We start from the raw sequence: 24,038 nt of genomic DNA, 5'->3' as shown, positions 1-24,038 counted from the left end.
TCCATGACCGGTCTGGAGTCTTTGGTGGAAGCCACCCGCACGCGGGCTACCGACTTCACAGCTGGGGTGCGTTGCCCCTGATGGGGTCCGCCGGAACGCAGGGGTTCTGGGCAATCTGGTCTGATGTGACCAGGGCGGATGCAGTTGTAGAACCGGCGCTCGTGCCGGAGCTCCCACGCCTTCGGTGGACTGTTGCCCGCAGGCGGCCTCTGAGTCCATTGGGGGTATTGGCAGACTTTTTGGCCGGTGCCGCAGCCACCGCCGCCTTGGCTACTGCTTTGGTGGGCATCAGGGCTCAGCTGGCCACATAGTCGTCTGCAAGCCTCACCGCCTCCTGGTAAGTCTTGGGCTTCTTGTCGTACACCCAAGCCCTCACCGTCGGCGGGCACTGCTGCATGAGCTGCTCCTGAAAGATGAGGTCCAGCAGGCGTTGGTAAGTCCGGGCCTCATAGCCCTCCACCCAGCGTATCCCGTACAAAGCCATGCGGGTCACGTAGGTGACATAGGACTCCAGGGGCTGCCTCTCTTCCTGCCGGAATTTACCCCGGTAGGCTTCAGGGGTAAAACCGTACTGAAACAATAACAGTTCTTTCAGGTGTTCATAGTCATCAGCATACTCATCTGGAAGTGCTATCATCGTCTGCTTAGCCAAGCCGGACAGTAGGGGGTCCAAACGTGCAACCCGATGCTGGGGAAGCACTTTGTACCGCCGACACTTTGTTTCAAAGTTCTTTAGAAAACTGTCGATCTGATCGGTACCTTCCACGAACTTGATGAGACTGTGCTGATCTTTGTTCTTTTACCCTGATCCAGTTTGAGTTCATCTTTGTTGGGTTGGACAGGGGGGCAATAAGCGGGTCTGTTCACTGCCATAGTGATAAACTGCAGCCGCTCCTCCTGTGTCCCTCTGTCACCCCACGCAGTAATCAGTGCCAACATTTCAGGGGTGAACGGACTGGTAGCCGCAGCAACCAGTACCCCTCCTGTTGCACTGCTCCCGGGAGGTGTACTCGTTCCCTCCCCGAGATTCCGCCGCCCCGGCACTGGGTTCCTTCTCTGATCTCCAGGTGGCTGTATAAGGGCAAGATGAGCCGTATCCTGAGGCTCTGCAAGCCGGGCTTCATAGTCACCGATTGCGTCAACCATGTCTGCGACCTCCTGGTTCTCATAGGGCAGTCCAAATTCACAGCACTTGTCCTTCAGCTGAGCTCGGGTCCTCATGTTGGATGAGCCTTCAGCCTCGCTCATGGTTCACGGTCGCAGCAGTGAGGTGGTGTTACAACTTGTGTTAACTGTTGCACTACTGTGTGTTCAATATCTTTAGTCCCAGGAACCCGCAATTCCCTTCGAGTTCCCACTATATTACAAGGTCCCACAGTACACTGTAATACAGGTTCAGTTCAATCCCACCGCTGCCACCAGTTAATTATATGCTTGTCACGGTAACTTATGACAAGATATAACAAACACCAAATATCTGGGTTGAACTGAACGAGGCTTAGATATAATAAAATTTATTTATTCCTTAAAAAGGTGAACACAGCAATATAGTACAATTAACAGGCAAGAAGGTAACACTTACTTAGGGTTGGGGAATGGAGAAGTATCAGCTAGCAATTCTCCAGCAATCCGGTGACATTCAATGTGAAATCAGAAGAACAACAAACTGTAGGGTTGACACAGTTTATATACCTTTGTAACCCTATTCTTAACATTGAATACAGACTATCGGTGAACAATTATCTGTATCCAATCCCTAACGTGGAAACACAGTTTAACCCATGCCCCCCAGCTAGTTAGCCCATGCGTACTGGGACTCTGAGGGTCTTATTTCTGTAGCCCCATAATTAAATCAGGGGCGACGACCAGTCTATCAGATGAAGTATCTGGCAGGATCTTCATTGTTTGTAGGTGTAGATATAACACCTACAAACCACTCCAGTTTGATGCTTCTCCGCCCTCAGGTAAACAATTAGAGTGGCAGAGTCTTTTGATCAGTACTTGGTTCCTAGTGTAAACAATCAGGGCAGTTAACTTTTGATCACGGGGCTTATGCTAAATCATCCGGCTGCCCTTCCTGACCTATTAGCATAGCAGATGGAGTCTGCATTTTCAGAGCAGATCCAAAATACCATATACACTTTAATATCTTCACATATTAATAAGTTCCGTTCTGGTGGGCCCAGTGGGTCGAAATTTGCCAGTTTTTAATGCCTACAGTGACTCTACATATTTGCCAAATTTCAACTCTCTGCGACCTCCAGAACCGGAGATACAGCAATGCACTTTAAAACATTTTTAAAATACAGGATTATAATGAAACATGGGAACAGGGGAACATAAATTTTCCTGACATGACAAGGTGTAAGCCACATTCCTGGACCACAGTCCAGTTAACCCTTTGCATCCCTGGTGAGGTCAGGGGGTGGCCATTTGGGGTGCAACCCCTTTAATACCGGGCCAACCCCCCTCTCCCTCTACAACCTACAAAATACCATAAAACAAGAATATTGGAATATATAGCGTTATGGGTGTTTGTACTGTCGTGCGCTCTGGATCTGCGCTGACAGAGTCTTATCTTTGTTATGATAAAAACACCCTTGCGGCATGAAACGCGTAGGAGGTGTAGCATGGAGACTCCTGTTTTCTTTTTGTAGCATTGAAGCCTATTTTACCTGACATTTGGGTTGCCCTTCACTCCGCTTTTGCCTCACGATTGCTGCTCCGGATACCTTCCCCTCTTCTATATAACATTTTGGGTCTCCTTACCATTCATCAGAAAAATCTCAGATGAGCTTAATGAGCATTCATTTTAAGTTAAGACATCCAAAACTGTCCAAAAACCTAAATGCTAAAAAAAAAAAAAAAAATCCCCGACTCGATTCCCTGTGAAACAAAATATCGCCAGATGGTGAGCGTAACATGGTGTATCTGTTTTATTTATGGTCTCAGCATTGTGCAAATCTAGCGTTATTAGAGAATTTCACAAATTAGCATATTAAATGAAATTGCAGTGCACATTGACTAAATACATGGTCAATCATCTGCAACCCTTGACTGAGCAGCATCTTTTGTGACTAAAAAAAGACCAATTACTCATGGTTCACAAACTCTTTGTAAGAGGCTCGTAAGGGCACTAAAAATGAAATTGTACATTTGAGGCAGGGACTATTTTTTTTTATTAATTCAATTCTATGTGCAATGTTTCTTACATTCTATATAAGAAAAGTATTGCCAATTGCGGTACAGTACATGTCATCATTAGATTGTAGTCTATTCCAGGTTTTAATTTACAGTTTAGATGCACAAAGCCATACTGGATTGGAATTTCGAAAATGAGAACTAAATGAAAATTCCATAAGGACATGGGGTAAAGGGGGAAATAATGGTATTAAAAGGTGTTCTGAATTTTGAGTCCCTGCAGTATATGAGTATTTTCTGGTGTTTATATTTTAGTTAAATTATGTAAATTCTTTCATCTATTTTATAAAATGTGTGGTTTTAGGAAGGTTTTTGTTAAATTCATTTAATACAGGCATACCCCGCATTAACGAACGCAATGGGTCCAGAGAGGGTATGTAAAGCGAAAATGTACTTAAAGTGAAGTACTACCTTTTCCTCACTTATCGATGCTTCGGTACATTTAGGAAGCCGTATTGCTGTTCAGGACGTGATGACAGGCGCATGCGTGCGCTGCCGTTTGCCTATTGGACGAGGGGAATCAACACGTCACTACTACGGCGGTCTGTAGGGCAGAATAAGTGTCCGTACTCGCGAAGTGAACGTACGGACACAGGGGTATGGTGCTATAGAAAATATGTCCTTACTTGCGAGTGTACTTAAAGTGAGTGTCTTTAAACCGGGGTATGCCTGTAGTGATGCAATAAAAATACAACAGTCTTCTAATGTTGTTTTTATTACATAATGTTATTGACATGCAACTAGGTATCATTTATATTCAGCGATTTGAAGTAGCCTAAAAACAGAAGTAGTACTATACCGGTGTAAGAATAAATTAAAAAAAGAAGGGTTGTATGTTTTGAGCATTGCTCTTTAGTTGTTCAAAGCTCTTTGGAGTGTGGGGGTTACATTTTACATCTTTGTTTCTTAAACTTAAAAGTGGAATTGTACATTTGGAAACAAATCATTAGTGGTACTCTGCACCCCTTAGCAGTATCACACAGCAACCACTGTTTACAATACCCTATTTTGGGCACCTCACTAGTACAGGTGATGATATCGTCGTCGTCGTATTATATCCAGTGCAGACAAAATAGAGTGTGATTTGTCTTTTTAGATTGTCATCTTGGAAACTGCTGAGAAAACGTCAGAAAATGACCTGCCTAACACAAGAACAACAGCAACGTGGAATGAGGATTTCCTACCCGATGCCATTCCCCTCCTGAGCCCAGGAGCAATATTTAGGAAATCAGGTAAACCTCCATCAGGTTAGCATAGGAAAAATACATGCAAGTCACAACCGACGCCTTCTGGAATTTTTGTTCCCTTGTGTTGATCTGTCTGGTCAATTTCAGTTTTTACATTTGCTGACTGATATCTAGGAGAAAAGTTAGAAAACAATGTTGTCTTCTGTTTCCTTTGAAGTGACCATGTTATTGACAGTAAGAATACAAAGGACTGAGCAAAAAAATCACATTTACTGTCAGTATGTTGTTCCTTAGAGGGGAAAAGATGCCTTTATGTGTACAGTATATTACATTTCCATTTGTAGCACAAGTTATTTTTTGGGTGAAAATTTACCTGACACCCATAAAGAAACTCCAAAGTAAAAACGATCTCACTACTACAGTACACACAAAACATTTAATAGATATTAAAAATTCAAAGGTAAATGGTAAAATACCAGCATATCATAAGTTAAAAGAGTAAAACCACATTTCACACAGTGTACTTTGGAATAATGATACCAACATACGGTCATTTTAATTTACATTACAATAAAACCACTAAAAGCTTTTTAAACATTTAACTAAGGACTAAAAAATACTGCTTTGAACAGCAGGGCTTGACCAGCTGTTACTCAAAAACAAAATGGCTGTGCTAATATTTAAGTAGAACTCACCTATCATTCTTCCAATGTGTGTTGCAATCCTATGATTCAATTCATATGAGCGATGATGTTATGTATATCCGACTCCCTCACTCACCCTTGACCAGCAAGCCAAATATGTTTGCTAAACAGCTCGCGATGAAGTATGTGTCGGACATAGATTACATCACTAGGCAGCAACGTCAATCAGACCCAAGGGTGGAGCAGCGTTCATTGGACGATGATGTGTTTATTTACTTCCATTTAAATGTATTTTGGAACTGAAAAAAATGGCCATTGCCATATAATGGAGCTGTTGCCCCAAAACAACGTATTGTCTGTCCTCATCTATAAAACTTTTGTTAAAGGTCTTTTAAGTTCTATATAAAACATGCTGGGTGCTACCTCCTTCCCGTTTGTTTACCTACAGTATAACCAAGTACTTACAGTAAGTAATAATCCTAGAAGAACAGGGCAGTATTAGCCAGTAATTCCCTGTTCTGAGGGGAATATTACAAGGATAGGCTAATTGTATGCTTTTTTTATGAATAATATTTACACTTTTGTATACTTATATATATATATATATATATATATACACAGAGAGGGTGAGAGAAAGAGAGAAAAAGAGAAAGGAAGAGAAAGAAAGAAAAAGAGGGGAAGAGAAAGGAAAAGAGAGAGAAAGAAAAAGAGGGGAAGAGAGAGAGATTTCATGTGTGTTTAAAGGTATCACAGGTATTTCTCCATGTGTTGTATAGATTGTTTAGCTGAGGTATGTAAGTCAATGGGTAATGTGGTAAAATAGGACACGGTTTATTGTTTTTTTAACCAGGTAAAGCTTGGCGAAGTGTCTCGCTAAACAGCAGGGGGAAAAATGCAAAAAAATTTTATCAAACACTGTTGGGACAGCTCAACAAATTACTACTGTATAAAGGCTTGCCGTCACCAAAAAACAGTATACAGTGTTCACCAAAAGCGGCACAATAGGGGCCTATTTATTAAAGTGCGAGAATGTAGCTTCAGAAACTAAACCGGCAAAATCACTCAGAAACACAGTTTGCTGTATTCTTTAAACCGTTATCGCATGTCCAAACCATGCAAAAAATGCATATTTAGTTAGCATTTTGTTCCTCACTGTGCAATTCCATGGGGTGTGCATAGAAAGATATCTCACCAAATGTAGTATTCATGTTATTAAATAATGGAAGGGAGAGAAGTGATCTCTGCTTATTTATCACAGACAATAGTTATCCTATTCAATTTATGGTGACAAGTATTTAAATCAGAATTTTATATGCAACATTATGCAAACAACATTTGCATGCCAAAACTATTCTGTTTTTTACATACGAGGGGCCCCATAAAAGGCCAAAACTTCTAGTTCTTTGTGTTTTAATCTGTTGCATTTATATGTTATGAAACACAGAATGTAACAATATATGTGTTTCAATTTAGTGTAGGGGCTCATGTACTTTGTATTTATTTAAAACAAATACTGTATATAATCGCCGCGCTTCTCCATGTAAGGAGCATGCAGCTGGCGAAGGGATTGGCCATACAAATGTGAAAAACAGACAGTGAATCCCTGCGCTTCTCCCTTTGGGATAGCAATAATTGGGGAATATATATATATATATATATATATATATATATATATATATATATATATATATATATATATATATATATATATATATATACAGTGTTCGACAAACCTATACATTTGCGCGCCCCGGGCGAGAGGATTTAACCCCCGGGCGAGTAAATATTGGCCCAAGCAGCACATGTTTGGTACTAGGTGGCGAGTAGATTTTTTTGTGTGGCGAGTAGATTTTTTGGTGATTTGTCAACCACTGTGTATATATATATATATATATATATATATATATATATATATATATATATATATATATATATATATATATATATATATATATATATATATATATATATATATATATATGGTGTAAAAATCTATATGATAAAGGAGACTTTTGGTTTACATCCTTTGATCAAATAATGCAAAGCCTGCTAACCAGGTCAAGGTAAGTCTCTATAGCAGGTCCCTACGCTAAATGCATACTAATGTTATGTGAAATAAACCTGGAAGGGGTTAATATATCCAAGCATTTGCTTATATAACATAGTGCAGTTAAAAACTGGTATATACCAGTGAAGATACTCACATGTCTGCAAGTAAAGTGAATAGTGAAATACAGGGACCTTGCTGGGAGATTATATACCTAGAAGAAGGAGGGGCTGGCCTCCCACAGACTGCTCAATAAGCACTTGTAGGGGATTGGCTAAATATATTAATTACACCCTAATAGTGGTGCCCTCTAGGAGCATGCTGCTAGGGATTATAATCAGCCTAACTTTGTATTTATTTGCCATTTTTGTTTAAGATTTAGCACAAGCACCAAACCTTTACTACTGCATTGGTCCCTATCAGGATCTATTCATACTGTAGGTACACTGTATAAAACCATTTTGCTCTCACCACAAGTTGAGTAGGGTAACTAGTGTATAGTGTAGATGTTGACATTATTTTATTCTCAATGGAATAGATTTCACAAATGTATGTCTCTTTCCAGTCGTTTCTACATCACAAATAAGCTCCTAAAAAAGTGGCATTAGAGGATTCAACTGATTTTCAGCTGTTGTATAATGAGCATCAAGGATAACTTACTGTAAATACTTAAAAATCTCCTCTTACCAGTTAAAAAAAGTTGGTAATGTTGTTTGAAGCATGATTGGTGCTTTTCTTGCTTTCAGTCTTTCGAGCAATTTTACTTTACCATAACTTTTTAATATGAAACACATTATAATTTACAGTAAGTCTTTACCAAATAAAATAAGGGTGTGATAGTGAACATGCTTTCTGAATCTTTTCCTAATTATGTTAGGTGCAACACATGCGTTTAAAAGTCTTACTTTAGAACTGTGTTAATTCAATTTCATGACTTTTATAGGATTACCAGGAATACCTGGGTCAATTGGACCAATTGGTTTGCCAGGAGCCAAAGGGGAACGTGGACAAGTTGGTGAAGTAGGACCACCAGGTTCACCAGGTTAGCAGCAAACATAACTTTGGTGCATACTTATTTTATCTCTTCATACCCTAAGCTTATTTGACTTCAGAGGAGTTATTAATATCTCTCAGTGCAAGCCAAATCCTCTTCTCCTTCTTCTGTATTTTACACCAGTAGACAGTGTCAATGTATGCATAGTGACTTTATGTTCTACGAGAGTCCCTCTTCACTGCCAAAGGAGTGGGCAGTGCAACTGGCAGTGAAAGGCTTACCGTACATTTTGATTATATATGTGAATACAGAAATGCGTCCCTGACTTTAACGGAGATCCAAAAGGTAAATATATGAAAAAACAATGTCCGGTAGAACCCTCAATTTGCATATGACTAACACTGCGTTAGCAGTTATCGTCAGGATAAGACACCCCGTCGGTAGCCGCCAGTAACACTGCCTCACGTTAGCCGTATGCTAAGGAAGATGCCAGGTATATGTCGCAATGCAATGTCATGGTCAATATGGTCTCCAAGGGGTTAATACAAAGGTCTTGGCTACATTTTGTGGCTTAGTCTATGGTATTCACTTTGGCTTCCTATATTGCTAAAGCAATATAGGAAATCAAAGTGGGCCACTGCAGAACCCTAGACAAGGCCAAAAAAGTGTCTGCTACGCAGCATTAGGTGCTACAGTAGAATCACCTAGCGCCAGGTATACCCATGACCTAAAACAACGTAGCGTTAAGTCCCATGTTAACTTTAATGACCTGCTGTGGATATGTGTTAGGGTGGTCCTCACCCCTTTCGCATATCATTAATACTAACGGCCATTAAAGTTAACGGCAGCCCATCTTGACATTAAGACTGCACTTAAGGAGCTCTGAAGACTCTCGTTAGCATGTAACGAGACATTAACTAATGGAATTTTATGGATCTACCCTGTATCTAAAACATTCTCATTGACTGTTACAAAATAGGATGGGCCAGTGGAAGTAGAGAAATGTTGTCAACAAGGTGGGCAAAGTGGCTTCTCTATACACACAATATCCAGTTGAACCTACATATTAGTAAATGCCTTTCTGAATACTATTCTCATATATTCACTCCCCACATGTGCAGCACTATTTTACTATCTAAGAGGTGCTGAGAGACACTTATGGCTCCCTGTCTTATGGAGTAACACACTATGCAAATATGGCCTAACAGGCTTCATTGTGCCCTTTTGGTGGGATATGTTGTGATAGTCTCCTCCAACACTTCAATTGAAACAGTGTGATTGTCTGCATTAGAATGGAATGTGTTGCGTTTTCTGAGGCTGAAGCCTGCATGCTAACGTACCATAATTGTTAATGGTGGAGACTTGTGCGTCCAATTTGTATTAATTAATTATGCTTAACTCAGTGCTGTAGAAGTTGTTGTGTGCTGTAATCCTTGCAGTAGATATACAGTAGGGATTTACTAATTTATGCATACACTTCAAATAGTCTCATTGATTAAATGCTTTAAGGCCTAACTTGACTGTACACCTCTTGTAAACTCTAAGAAATATATTATTGTTTTGTTTATTCTATGTCAGGGCCTATGGGATCACAAGGTCCAAGAGGAACTCCTGGAGAAACCGGGCTTCCAGGACCCCATGGTCCTCCAGGACCTCCTGGTCCACCAGGCATACCACTCTCCCTTCCGCGGGGAGTTTTGTACTCACTGCAACCTAATGTTGAAAGGGGAAGTAAGTAGTTGATGCACTATTTTATTAATGCTATTTATTTTGTGTGGGTATAGCATGTATAGAGATTCCGGTTTTAGATTTGAAACAAAAAACACCACCATCTTGCACTTTTGGTAAAAACCAACAGCGGAAATGAAACAACCTTTCTATTAAATTCCACCTCTTGTGGCAGGCCGTCTGCAGTTAGGAGACAAAGGTATCACAAGGGAGTATTGAAACTAAACAAATGTGCCCGATAAACACCAATTCAAACGCATGTCAATGTTTTTTCTTTGTTAACACTGAATAACACTGATTTTTTTACCAAAATGAAAACAGGGGGAAGAAAAAAAAATAAACACTGATTTTATGGCGTCCGGACACCGCTAAGCATGTCTACAGTAACTGCAAAAACAAACCTCCATAGACATGGAATTATTTTTAATTATTAGTCTCTCGTTTTGGCTTACCATACTACTTTGGGATCACAATTACAAGGCAGAAAACAGAGGTTAATAAATAGGAGTTTCTTTGGCCGCAGCCTACAGTAGGCAACAAGCACGAAACAGAGCAATATACCAGAACACAGTGACTTACCGGGGGACTCCTAGCTTGCTAGGTGCAGAGCGCTGCCTTACGAACTTACCCTTGATGCCGGCTCTAAAGTTTGTCAATTCCCAGTAACAAGTTTCTTTACCACTCTAGGGTCTGCAAATTCCAGGGATAGGATGGGCTATAGTCACTGAGACCATCCTGCAACTTCTGCAGAGCTCGGATCAGCGTCGGTTTGTATAGTTTCCCGGCCTCCATTCAGAATCATGGAGAACCAGATGCTGACCAATCATCATTGTCCCTTTAACCACTCAACCAATCCCGAGCAAGAAGGGTGTCTATAGTGGGCCAATCTGGATAGGAGGTGGAGCCATGTGTCAAAGGATGGCCCGAGGGGCAAAGTGGGCTGAAAGGGCAAGGACCCAAATGGCGGCCCAAGATTAGTTCCAGGCACCACACAGGGTTAGATGCATTGCTGCCGTGTAGAGAACAATGCTCCGGTCTTGTAGTTTGTACTCTCCAAGTAGGTGGGTACAACCCTCCCTGGTCTCCCATTTTCCCTGGACACAGTACCTGGCCCACACAATGACAAGACCCCTGACTCAATGTAGACCTGATACAGTCATTGTCTCAGGCATACAATTAGTCAGACAGAAACCTATCTAAACTTTACACAAAATACACTGAAAAATATGTAACTTATAACAAGGTTTGTGTATTCTTCAACCCCAGATTGGCATGTTAACCCTTAACTCAGGGTTGCCCTATTGTCAGGCAGAGGCAGCAGCATTTTGATTATGATTGAGTAGGGCTGGATAGTAATATCCATTTAAATGTGGAAGAAATGCCCGACAAGTGGAATTTCAGGAAGCCAAGGTGAAGAGGAGCGGAAACGGAGATACATATGTGCTGTGACTTACCACAGAAATGTAGGTTTATGCTTTATACATTTTATTGCAACTGGAACATCTTTTACTTTATAAGTGACTTGTGGAAGCTCATGTACTGTATGACAAAAGTCGATGCTAGTCATATAAAAAAAAGTAAGCAAAATTACATCTTGTTAATTGAGGCAGGTGATCATTTCCTTCTGATAAACTATTTTCAGACATTATGATTTAAATCCACTTCTAGTAAGTGCATAAACAGATATTTATAATAAAGAATACCTTCTACAATAATATTACGCATTCATAATAAAATATATTTTGTATATATAGCTGATATTGCTGTACATATACATTTGCAGGCATAATGAGCCACTGCCCTGTGAAGCTTACAATCTAATTATAATACCTGAAGCAAAGGTGACTTGCCCAGGGTCACAACGAAAGCCAACACTGGAATTTGAACCAAGTTCACCCGATTAAAAAGCAGTGATATTGCCACTGAGTTACTCCGTCATCCCATTAATTACCTCTGTCTCCCATTCTTTTCATTTTTTGTATTTTAGTTAACAAACACTGTGAAGGTTGGGGATCCTAATTACTGCCTAAAACGTTAATAGTAATTCTCAACCATCCTCTACCCACTTCACATTTTAAGTATTTCTAGCCTCTCCTCCATTACTTATTGTTCTGAAACTTTGCAGATTCCACATTTCAGATAATAGCATCAGGAGACAGGCTTCTTTAGACCCTCTACCAACAGAACTACTGTGGCCAAACATCATTGTTTTCACAGGTCTGTAGAGAAGCACAAATGGGTCAAGGATATTAGTAGACAACATAAATGGCTTGATCAAATCCCCAAATGTATGATTTCTGTAAATTATAGCTTGGCTTTATGTTATGATGGATTAGCATCCTACTTTATCCTCAAAAAATCATCCCGGTTGAGCCTTCCAGAAATTTAGCAGGTTTCCACAGACATACGTAACCTTGAACAATAGTGGTAGATTTCAGTATGGTCAAAGAACCAAAAGGCATTATTCACTTTGCAAATTACTGTACAGCAATAGTATATTGATGGATTTACGTCAATTTATGTCAATTTATTTTCCTTTATCACCTAGAGATCAACAACTTTATTGACAGCACTCTTTACCATAACCAATTTGTCTACCAACAAATTACCCTTTCCTGTCAAAATTAAGACTAACAGGCAACATTTTGGATGCTCAAGGCCAGTTCATTAATTGACACGAGTAATGTAAATTATGGAGTAAATTAATAGTTAACACACAACACATTATTTGTCTGTGTTATATTTGTGCTACAGAAAACTAGCTGCTCTTTTTACAGAAACAAGATCTTGAACACATCATTGAAACATAGAGATTATCCACACATACTGTAGACATTACTTGGCTAATATACTATACACATTTTACAAAGTTAATGTAATGGTGCCACGTGACAGGGACATTTAAACAGTGTCAAGATGCCGGGATCCCATACGGAAGTATGTATCTCGGGAAGCAGGGGATCCCCGGATCTGAAATTAATAGGGTTCAGCTCCGGAGACCCCCTACTTCAAACCTACAGTATGTACAATAAAAAAAATGATTAAGCTTTATTACCTTAGCGGCTAATTGTTAAGGTATTGAAGAGGTTAACCCCTCCTACCAACCACTCGCCCTACCCCCCAAACATACCCCTTCCCACTCTGGACTAATTTACAATATTCCTAATTGCCAAATGTGGCTAATACTGGTTTTAGGCATTAACCAAAATAAAATCTACTTACAGGTGTATTCACACAAAAAAAACAAGAACATTCAAAATACATTTTAAACATAACATCATTGATTGTCACTGTGGATAATTAGACCCTCTCAAAGGAGAGTCTAGATATCTACATTGGCAATCAATATTAGCTACAATGAACCATCTGGGTGGCTTGCTCTATCCAGCACTCAAGATCATCCTCTCTACCTCGGTTGGGCCTTACACCTGAGAAAGTCCTGAGCTGCCGATAGTTATTGTCGCCTTCAGGGATTGCATGGACTTCTCCACTAGTTTCCACATGGCTATCATGAGGACCTCAAGAGATGTTGGGGGATTATCCGTTGCGGGCATTGGGGCAGCAGGGCACATCTCACTTTGAAATTCTTTCATTGTTTTCCCCTCTCTCGCTAGGAATTCTTTGACCCTATCTACTATAGTGACATCATTGAGGTCTCTAGGGCCAGTGGGTGAACTGTGCAGGGTGTATTGTATTGTATGTCTTTATTTATATAGCGCCACTAATGTACATAGCGCTTCACATTAGTAATACATGTGGTAATCAAATAAATAACAGATAATATAAATAACAGATCATGGGCATAAGTGCTTCAGACATAAAAGTAACATTAAGGAAGAGGAGTCCCTGCCCCGGGGAGCTTACAGTCTAATTGGTAGGTAGGGAGAACGTACAGAGACAGTAGGAGGGAGTTCTGGTAAGTGCGTCTGCAGGGGGCCAAGCTTTATGTATCATGTGTTCAGAATATCCACAGTGCTATTCATATGCTTATTTAAGCAAGTGTGTCTTAAGGTGGGTCTTAAAGGTGGATAGAGAGGGTGCTAGTTGGGTATTGAGGGTAAGGGCATTCCAGAGGTGAGGGGCAGTCAGTGAGAAAGGTTTAAGGCAGGAGATGATATTCTGCACTGCATCCCCTCCGATCCCTGTTCTATCTTCGGGTACCCAGGCAGGATAAATGATTTCAGAACGCACACAGAATACAAATACATTGTAACACTTTCCCCTTTATTTGTGCACTTCCCCATAGTTCACCTGTTGCAAGTACCTCATGATGGCTGTGTCATCGACTGTGTCAGAGTTCCAAGTGACTAAAAACGTTATCACAATCTAGGCCCTCCCTGGTACACCAGTCACTCAAAATGGTTGCACTCACCGTGGCTAGATATTTTATATAAGCAGCATGGGGTGCTGGGGTGACGTTTCAGAACAATCTGGTGCTGAGCAGGGAAAAATGTGTATCTTGTACACTTTACTGCTAATCAGGGGAGGGTTAGTGTATTATCTACAAAAATATCTCTGCAGTGTCTCCAATGTAACCCCTCTTTATTTTCCTATATGTAGTAAAATGTGTATACAAGGGCAGGGCATGAGACCATCTCCCCTGCAGTTGAAAGAGAATATTCAGCCTGCTGCCCCAATGCCCGCAACGGATAATCCCCCAACATCTCTTGAGGTCCTCATGATAGCCATGTGGAAACTAGTGGAGAAGTCCATGCAATCCCTGAAGGCGCACTGCTAGTTCGAGATCCAGGGGAGCGTCGCCGAATGCCCAAAAAAGAAGAAATGTGGATAGTGTAATACAGTATAAACCGTGATTAATAAACAAAATAAGGCCTCCAATTACCTACTCACAAGTGAAGTAGAAAAAGGAGCGTGTGTGCCAGTCTTTGACTATAAACGTCCCAGTCTGGATGGTGGGGTATATGCGGTCAGCAATCTCAGACAAAAGAGAAAAAACCATAGTGCAGATCAAATAACAAATTTATCAGTGAAGAGCTCACAAATGGAGGCTTACATTGGTCCAGAAAGTAAAAGCAGTGAACAGCTGGGCACCTCGGTGTGTCGCAACTTTTACCACCTTACACACTGCTGCAACTCTCGCGTGCGTCTGGTCCCGTGGCGTCACTTCCGGATTGTGTCGTCACAGCTACCCGGAACGGAGGACACCAACAGGGATCCCTCTGCTTCTCTCTCTCCTCCAAGATGGCTAACGAGCCAAACTCAACGTGTTTTCGACGTGATGACGTCTTCCTCAGGAATCAACCGCTTTTGTTTTTGCATATAATTGGATTTGCTGCAATGTTTACTGTTTTAGGTAACATCACATTATAAGCCCTGTGGATCTAGCCCTTAGAGCCATGCAACCTTGCAACCTGCAAAATATCACGTATTTTATGAGTAGCCATACTTTATAGTGGGGAACAAGGAATCGCATGCGATGGCTCTCTAAATTAGGAGACACTTAAAGTATGACAGCCCCACATATAATACCTGGGTATACCTCGCTGCGCCAATGTCCCAAAGAGTCACTTATTCAGCCCGCCTGCTAAATAATGGGCCACGGTGCCGGCACTGCGTTGGAGCTTGGGTAGAGTCATGTGTGTTAAACTGTTGCAGGCCTCTGATACTTTACAAAGGATGTCATTAGCTGAGTACTTAGAAAGGATACTGATGCATTGTAGGGGAGCTCCCCTAGATGTGTTCTCACTTTGTTTACCCACAGTTTCAAATCGTGCCTTACAAAGGCTACCTTTCTCTGGTGATGTATCACTCCTGACTCTTATCTACCGTCTCCTGCAAAGTGCTATCCTCCTGGCTTAGAAGCTCTGCAACTGCGTCTTAGTTGCCGGGCTCCTCGGAACAGGTCCTCTCATTGCAGGTTGCATGGCTCTAAGGGCTAGATCCACAGGGCTTATAATGTGATGTTACCTAAAACAGTAAACAGTGCAGCAAATCTAATTATATGCAAAGCTGTTGTGTATCTCATTAGCCTAACATCACGTTATTGCAGCGCAACTTTGCGTTGGCTTCCAACAATATGATATCAAGTATATCTTAGCATTACTCCCATCCAGACCCAGAAAAATAGCTGAAATGGTGGTGGAGGAGATGGGGGTGAAGAGCACCCATTTATTTATATATACCTCTTAAAGCACACCTCTATACAACACGTGGACAAATATCTGTGAACACCTGAGATACCTGGGAAATATGCAAAGTATATTCAAATGAGTTAAACGAGTATATTTCCCAGGAATCTCGTGTGTTCCCAGGTATCTCCACCACTACCACATTGTTTGCTCTTCTCTGGAATCTCGGTGGGAGTAGCACCACGTTTAAATCCGACGTAACTAACCTAACGTTAAGCCCCTGCACTAACCTTAAGTGGCTTTAGTAGAGTTGTGCGGTTTGGGGGAGCACCTCTCTCGCATCTAGTCATCACCTGCGGGCATTAAAGTTAGCGCAATGCGCTCTGTGGGAGAAAATGTAACGTTCCATTCACCTTTGAAGATATGCAGTAACTATGCTTACCGAGGCACTCATTTCGGGTAACGCTATGCTAAGTCATTTTACGGAGCTTTATGGATCTGGCCTTAAGTCTTTCAAAATGAAACAAGCAGGGGGAGCTACGTCTTTAATTTGGAGTGAAAATTCACCAAAGGAATAGTTGCCAAAATACAACTTTAAGAAAAACTTGAATGATCAGAATCTCAAAAATATACAGCAGGGGGAGCAATAAGACAAGCATTACTGGAAATGTGAGAAACCGGCACTGGATTATATACTGGTAGTTTAATAGGTAATGTCAGTGTCTTATGAAACCTGAACAAATTATAGCTAGCATTTTTATCTAAATCCCAAATGGTGCTACTGTACAGTATTAGAATGTTCTTACTATTTTTTTTTTTTTTTTAATTTGTGGTAAAACAAAATACTGTAGTCCCAGTTGAGTCTCTGTGGATCAAGTAGCAGAAAAAATAAAAATTAAGAAATAACCTTGTTTATCCAGTATTTATATGTACTTATATATTATACATATGTTTGTTTGGGTCCAAATATTTTCTGGGGGGGCGTGACGGTTACAGAGGCCCCGCTCTCTTCCCCAAGGCATTTAAATGAAATGCCGAGAAGGACGCGCGAGGCCTCTGTAACTTCCCTTCCCTGGTCTCCGGCGTTAAATGACTCTGCGGGGTAACATGATGTCACATTGCCATGACAACACGATGTTGTGACATTAGAAGACATCGGACACCAGGTAAGGGTGTCGGGGGGGGGAGGAAGAGCAGGCGGAGGAGAACAGGCAGGGGGGCGCAGACTGAAAAATTTGCAATCCCCTGGTCTACATTGCTTCAAATCTGGAAACAAATGTTAATTAGACTTGATTTAAATCACACTCCCAATAGGAAAAACCAGGACTATGATCCCGATATTATTTCATAAACAAAAACAGGCCTAGATCTCCTTTTTTCTCTGAGTACTGCAGGAGTTATATTATTTTGTAATGCAGCCCATATAAATGAATGTTCACTTGGTCATAAAGCGGACAGTTTTGCCAAACCTCCTAAAAAGATACAACAGATAGCTGAATTTAGGATCAACCTATTTACTAATTTATGTGATTTGCCATAGTACTGTGGCTTAGATTATCAGTGTTTAATGGCAATTTTGTTTATCAGTTTATTTATTCAAGCCATATCATCAACGGTAAAGGGGTAAACCAGCGATAAAGCTAGCTGGCTATAAAGGGCATAATATATTCTTACCACTACACTACATACTCCCCTGTGCGAACCAGAGGTAAGTGCAGCATTGCTTTGGCAATGCCTTACTATTGCATATGGCAAACAAGGTGAAACAATTCACCCAGAGAACCTTCTCCCATCACCCAACCCCACTACCCACATCCAAACACACCCTAACAACCCCTGGCTAACAGGGTTATAAGGAGAAAATAAAAAACAATGGTGGTGCACCGGAAAAAATCATGAGGGTCAGACTGCAGGAGTCAAAATCACTCTTTTTAACAGACGCTATGGAACAAAAAGTAGGAGGCAAAAATCCTCTAATTCATTTTTCACACCTAGATGGGCACTTTGACAGGAGTTCTATGTGGTTTGGATCGTGTGAGTACAGTTATTATTGCAATTGCCTCTTAGTCACTGCATTCATCATTGATGGAAAGCTTTTGTGGATCCATATATTTACAAATAACAAATGTATTATTTTATTTAAAATTGCCTGTTGGTTTGGGGGGAGGGGATTTGTTTGTGTTCCACTGACTTTATATATATATATATATATATATATATAAATGCAAATGAACATACAGTAATATTTACAGTTGCTTTATGCTTTACTGTGGAGGGTTTTTGTCACTTTTTTCACCCACCATAACCTTAATAATTGTGGTGAATACCTAGTCTAGTCTCAAACCAGCTTAGCCATTACAACCAACCTCACACTGATGATACCCATCAAGGTTGAAACATGTCTGTGAGTGGGTTTAATGGCTTTGCATCTCATCCCAGCCTCAGTCTAAAAGCTGTGTTTAAAACAGCATGCATTGACTTGAGGATTTGCTTGTGTAATACGAGCTTGAGACAAAAGGTTGCACTGAGTGCTCATTTGCATGTCATTTCCCAGAATCCCTTGCTGCAGTGGAAGCGCTGTATGCTGGGCGATAATGGGGAAAGACAGGGTTGCAGACCTGTCTAAAACATGCAAATGAACATACAGTAATATTTACAGTTGCTTTATGCTTTACTGTGGAGGGTTTTTGTCACTTTCTTTACCTACCATAACCTTAATAATTGTGTGTATATATATATATATATAACTTAACTTATTAAATGTAACACATTTGTGTAGCACAGGCACAATATCATGCTTTAAGGTTTATACTACACATTGTATACTGAAGGTGTTGTACTTTCCACATGTTTTCACTGTCCAGTTTGGATCTTGGATGTGTTGTTAATGAAAAAAAATGTCATTATGAGTACTATAGTTGCATTTTTTTTAGGGAGTCGTAATCACCCCGATAAGATTTTTCGACTAATTGAGTGCTGAGGACAATTGTTTCATTTAATTCCTGTATTTAACCTTACACATGTTATTTGTTTTTTAATCCGCAATCTCAGATGATTAAGCGCACGGTAAGATGAATCATTCATTTGATGTCCATGTTATAAGTTTTACAGCTCAACCACGTTATAACACGATCCGTTACAACGCGAATCCGCTTATAACGCGATGCAGGCGTGGCTCCCAATTTGCGTCTTTATGAATACTTTACAACACGATTATTGGTATATTAAATACTTTATTGTACAATGCATACAATTGTACATTATTTCTAATGCAATCCGCTTATAGCGCGATGTGATTCTTTGGACCCCATGCACAGTTTTATAAGGGGGTTAAGCTGTATATAGAGAGCACTCTATTAACGTCAGGCATCTGTGTTGCAGGGTACATGCAACCACACACGCGGGTTCTCTTGATAAGGCTTATTTATTGAGCCTTAAAAACATACAGCACACAAAAACAAAATAGCTTCTCTTCAGCAGACAAAAACAAAATAGCTTCCCTTCTGCTTAGAAAACAAGGCAGCTTCTCTTCAGCATGCAGGACACAGACAGTTATCACACATGTACTTTGAAAAACAGACCTTATAGCAGTAATCTCTTCAGTATCAGTCCTGTCTCCTGACCAGCTAGCTTTCATGTGTGTACAGCCTGGGGGTTTTAAAACACCTTGATTATGCAGCTGGGGTCAGACTAATTAAGCAGCCCTTCTCAACTGAAACTTAACCTCGTCACTGCTGCACTGCAAGCCTAAACATAGGTTTGCCAGGTATATGGCTGGTGACGTTCATTCACCCTGTCACAGTCTGCCACACGTGCTCCATAAAAAAATCTTTCTTAAGTGATAATACTAGGAGAAATACCTCCCAAAATAGGCACAACCAGTGGACTTGTGCAAAAGGTGAATTTGTTTTTCGAAATATTTGACGTTTCGACCCCAACACAGGCCTTTGTCAAGAACAGTAAAAATAAATAAACAAAGGCCTGTGTGTGGTGCCCAAATATTTAATATTTAGAAATATTCAATATTATCACTCATGTTAAAAATTTGCCTTATTTACCATTGTTTGTGATGTATGTCTCAATGAGCCAACATTTAAGTTTTTATAACTACAGGACGCCACAATACAGTAGGAAATAAAATTGAAATACAGACATTTCCTACAGTATATGTTTTCATGTCAGAAACACACAGCATTTCTCTCCCCCCATTCTCGCCCCCCCTCCATCAATCTCTCCCTCCCCATTCTCCCTCCTCACAGATCCCCCTTCTCCCTCCTCACAGATCCCCCTTCTTCCTCCTCACAGATCCCCCTTCTTCCTCCTCACAGATCCCCCTTCATTTCCTCACAGCTCCCTTTCACCTCCTCACAGCTCCCCCAACTTACCTGGCAGAGAAGGCCGGCCGGCAAGAGAAGGATGGTGGCGGTGTGGGGGCAGGAGGCGGGGCGTGGCAGCTGCGGAGGAGAACTATGGCGGCAGCAGCAAAGGGCAGTGGTGGAGCCCACCCTAGCAGACAACGGAAGTTGTAATTGTCTTCCGGGTCATAATGCTGGGGTGGGCTCCACCACTGCTCTCTGCTGCCACCGCCACGGTTCTCCTCCGTAGCCATCATCCCCCTCCTTCTGCCACAGCACCGCTGCCATCCTTCTCCTCCCGTCGCCGCCAGACTGACTTTTGTCCCTGAACTGTCCCGTTGCCCCTGAAATACGGGACTATAATGCGTCCCAACAGACCTTTCAGGGTCAACGGGACAATTCATTGAAATAGGGAACAATCCCATATATACTGTACAGGACATCTGGAAACCTAATATAGATGCAAATAGTAAATAGATGCAGGCCCTGCTTTTTACATCACCAGGATATACAAAAGTTCATGTTTCCTAAAGTACACGTTTCAAAATCTTTCAAGATTTAAGGAAAATAATTGTAAAACATAGTATCAGTGTATACATTATGGAAGTAATTCAATAGAGTTTTGCTCTTCTTTTTTTTTAATGTAAAGATATGACCAACTTCCATGTAATAAGGAATTTTCTTTAGCAAATGCAATTTTTTCTCCCTAGTGCAATGCAATTTCTTTTTTAAAATGATCCCTTCCTAGTCCCCAATTTAATACAGTTTTGTTTGACTTTAATCATATTTTTCTAACACAGATGGAGAACCACATGTGGTGTCTACCATTACCGACACAATAATGTCTGGAGTCCCTGGTACTCGTGGGCCAGCAGGTCCCATCGGACCCCCAGGTAAGTCAAGTGAATGTAGCTCCCATCTACACGTTTCTGTTAACACAGATAATACATTCTATAAAATACTAGTGTAAATGGGTGCTGTAGCACTGCTGGAGAATTACCTGTATAATCCACAAAATAAAAAAAAAAGCAGATACCCTTTTAAATATATTTTTTAGATTTATTATTGATATTTATAATAGATCCATTACTGTTGTACTGTACATGAGAACAAATACTGTATAGTTACTGTTATAATGATGATTGTGCTTCCCTTTTATATTGTGTGAATGTGAAAATGACCACAATAGATTACAGGTTTTTTATGGCAGATCCATTGTGGACAGGATATATGCTTTGCTTTTTAATACGAAGAAGGTGTATATGTGTATACTGTATGTGTGTATACTCTCTGTGTCTATACTATATGTATATATATATATAAATATATACACTTTGTAGAGTTTAAAAAGTAATAAAGCTATGTCAAATTGCATTGTCTATATCTTTCCATGAGTTTGCAAGTATACAAATACGGAATAAGTTAAAAAAAAAATATCGCCTTTACACAACTAACAGTTCTGACATTTACTTATGAAATAATTGGTATAATTGATGTTTTATTCCTTGTACCATATTCACCAGCCCTCATGTTCAACAAAAGCCAGAAAATACATGCTATATGAAGACTCTATTTGATCTTATTTTTTTTCAGCGTGGTCATTTGCATATAATTTCCCAGAATCCTTAGCTGCAATGGAAGCATTTTATGCCAAGAGATAGGGTGAAAAGCAGGGAAGTAGACGTGAATATGCTCACAAGTGATAATTTTATTTGCTGTATCTTATTTTTTTTTAAACCAATAAGATCATTTTTGTAACTTTTATAACGTAGGTGCAAGAAACTAAAATATGCCAATATACCCTCCCCTTTCTTCAAAAATATCACATTAACACAGCCAATGGCATAATCGCAGCTATTCTGTTTAAATGAAAACATCTTTCATAAGTGTATTGACCTCCTTAACAGTGAATATATAGCACAATATAATTAATATATGGTTATTATGCTGGGTATAGTAATGTGAGAGAACAGAGACCCAACTAATAGCACTCAACCTCCTAAACTGAATGATTAATGAATTAGTTAAAAAATATATATACAGTATATATATTTTATGGTCATAAATACAAAAATAATGGTTTGTTAAAAAGACGTACAATAGGCACACATTGAAGATCCTATGTCGGATGCAGTATAAGACCATGGATCAATAGTATAGAGAGATAATTGAGCTGTATTAAATCAATTATCAGGTAGGAAATCTGTGAATAGAGTACTCCCCTAATTAATGATGTTTAATGGGCTAAAGTAGAGTAGATGATGTTACTGAGTGGACACTAGTATGATGTTGCCTAGGGCACACTTAATTGGTAGATTAATCAATTACAGGGTGTGACACACGTGTGATTGCAATCTGCATGCTGGACAAACAAGAGACAGGTATCTTCCCTCTGCCTAAGGCTGGGGCCATTTTGCCGCAGATGCGTCCGCATGCTGAACGATCAGACTGACTTAAGGCAGTGATCGCGTCCATGCGGCGTGCGGGCGCGTGGCACGAAAGCGGGAGGGGGCACGCGGCGCGAAAGTGGGATGGGGCACGCGTTGCGCAAGAAATCAGTTGAAACTGATTTCTTGGTGCGACAGGCCGGTCACGTGAGCGGTTCGCCCAATGAGGGCGAACCAGCTTCGTGACACCCCTAGGCACGTCCCCAGGCACGCCCCCCACGGTCCGTCCACAATGGCAAGGGAAAGCACCCGCTTCACGCAGGTCACTTCCCAGCTTCCGCTCACCTCCACGCGGGCGAAGGCACCATGGCCCCAGCCTAAGAAGTCCGCAGCTGAATATAAAGTGGTGGAAATGGTAACGTGAAAGAAACACAGTATCTGTAATATGAACACCCTGCTGCTACAAATGCTACTCAACTCAAGTAACAAAATGATACACATAGCACTAAAGTAACTAATGCTCACGCTGAAGCTCTGAGAACAGTGTTTATGAGTATGATCTAGGATTGGGGGGCGCGGGAGATTTTTCTGGGGGGGCGCGGGCAGTGGCAGAGGCCTCGCGCTTTTCCCAAAGGCATTTAATTGAATGTCGGGGGATCGCGTGAGGCCCCTGCAACACTCCACTTACCTTGTTTCATGACTCGTCGCCATGGCAACACGGGTCACTTGACATGATGTCACATGACCCCGCAGCATCATTTGGCACGGATGCAAGGTAGGACGTGGGGCACCTTACCGGGGTAAGCTAGACAGGGGGGTGCAGCAGGAAAAGTTTGCGCGCCCCTGATCTAGGGAATTAATAATAGGCTGTAGACTTATAAGCCCATATAGCTGAGGACTAGACACGATAGAGCTAATAAATAAAAGTAGCTCAGAATACCTCAAATAAGAGTTACTACTGCCCGTGAAAGTAAGTGAGCTTGAGCAACTAAAAAAGCAGTAAGCACACTTGCCACTAAGCAGATGACAAGCTGTAAGCACACTTGCCACTAACAGTGGTTACCAATAGCACCTAGAGCCCATATTCATGAATGAGCTAGAATAGAACCAGGTGCCCTTAATAGTAAATGGGCTGTGGCTGTGGGACAGATATAAGCACAGATGCCCTTTCAACACCAGTAGTGGAGATATAACTTAGTCCGTGTGGTCACGGATCAGCCCTCCCTCGAGCAGGAGCAGGAACCGGCAGCTAGTCACAGTGTGAGCTACAGTAAGGGCTGCGGTCTGACAGTCTTTCCTGCTCGTGAGTGATCTCACCGACGCGCGTGTTTTGCGTAAGGAAACACTTTCTCAAGGCTAAGTCAGTAGAGAGGGGGATGTCCCATGGCAGTAGGGCAGATTAAATA

General features: G+C 41.0%; 1 protein-coding gene across 2 annotated transcripts in view; it reads left to right on the top strand.

The window, feature by feature from the left end:
* The window catches only part of COL26A1 (collagen type XXVI alpha 1 chain), a 476,576-nt gene that overhangs the window by 438,318 nt on the left and 14,220 nt on the right, over nucleotides 1-24,038 (top strand). For both annotated transcript variants that reach the window (XM_075594341.1, XM_075594340.1), the window contains exons 5-8: nucleotides 4,298-4,433; nucleotides 8,023-8,121; nucleotides 9,652-9,804; nucleotides 21,046-21,138. In XM_075594341.1, the coding sequence (XP_075450456.1) occupies nucleotides 4,298-4,433; nucleotides 8,023-8,121; nucleotides 9,652-9,804; nucleotides 21,046-21,138 (481 nt within the window). The remainder of the gene's footprint in view (nucleotides 1-4,297; nucleotides 4,434-8,022; nucleotides 8,122-9,651; nucleotides 9,805-21,045; nucleotides 21,139-24,038) is intronic.

Source organism: Ascaphus truei, chromosome 3 (assembly GCF_040206685.1).
Source record: "Ascaphus truei isolate aAscTru1 chromosome 3, aAscTru1.hap1, whole genome shotgun sequence".
In the NCBI taxonomy this organism is placed as follows: Eukaryota; Metazoa; Chordata; class Amphibia; order Anura; family Ascaphidae; genus Ascaphus; species Ascaphus truei.
Note: the sequence above shows the minus strand (reverse complement) of the source record. Positions and strands in the feature narration are given on the sequence as shown.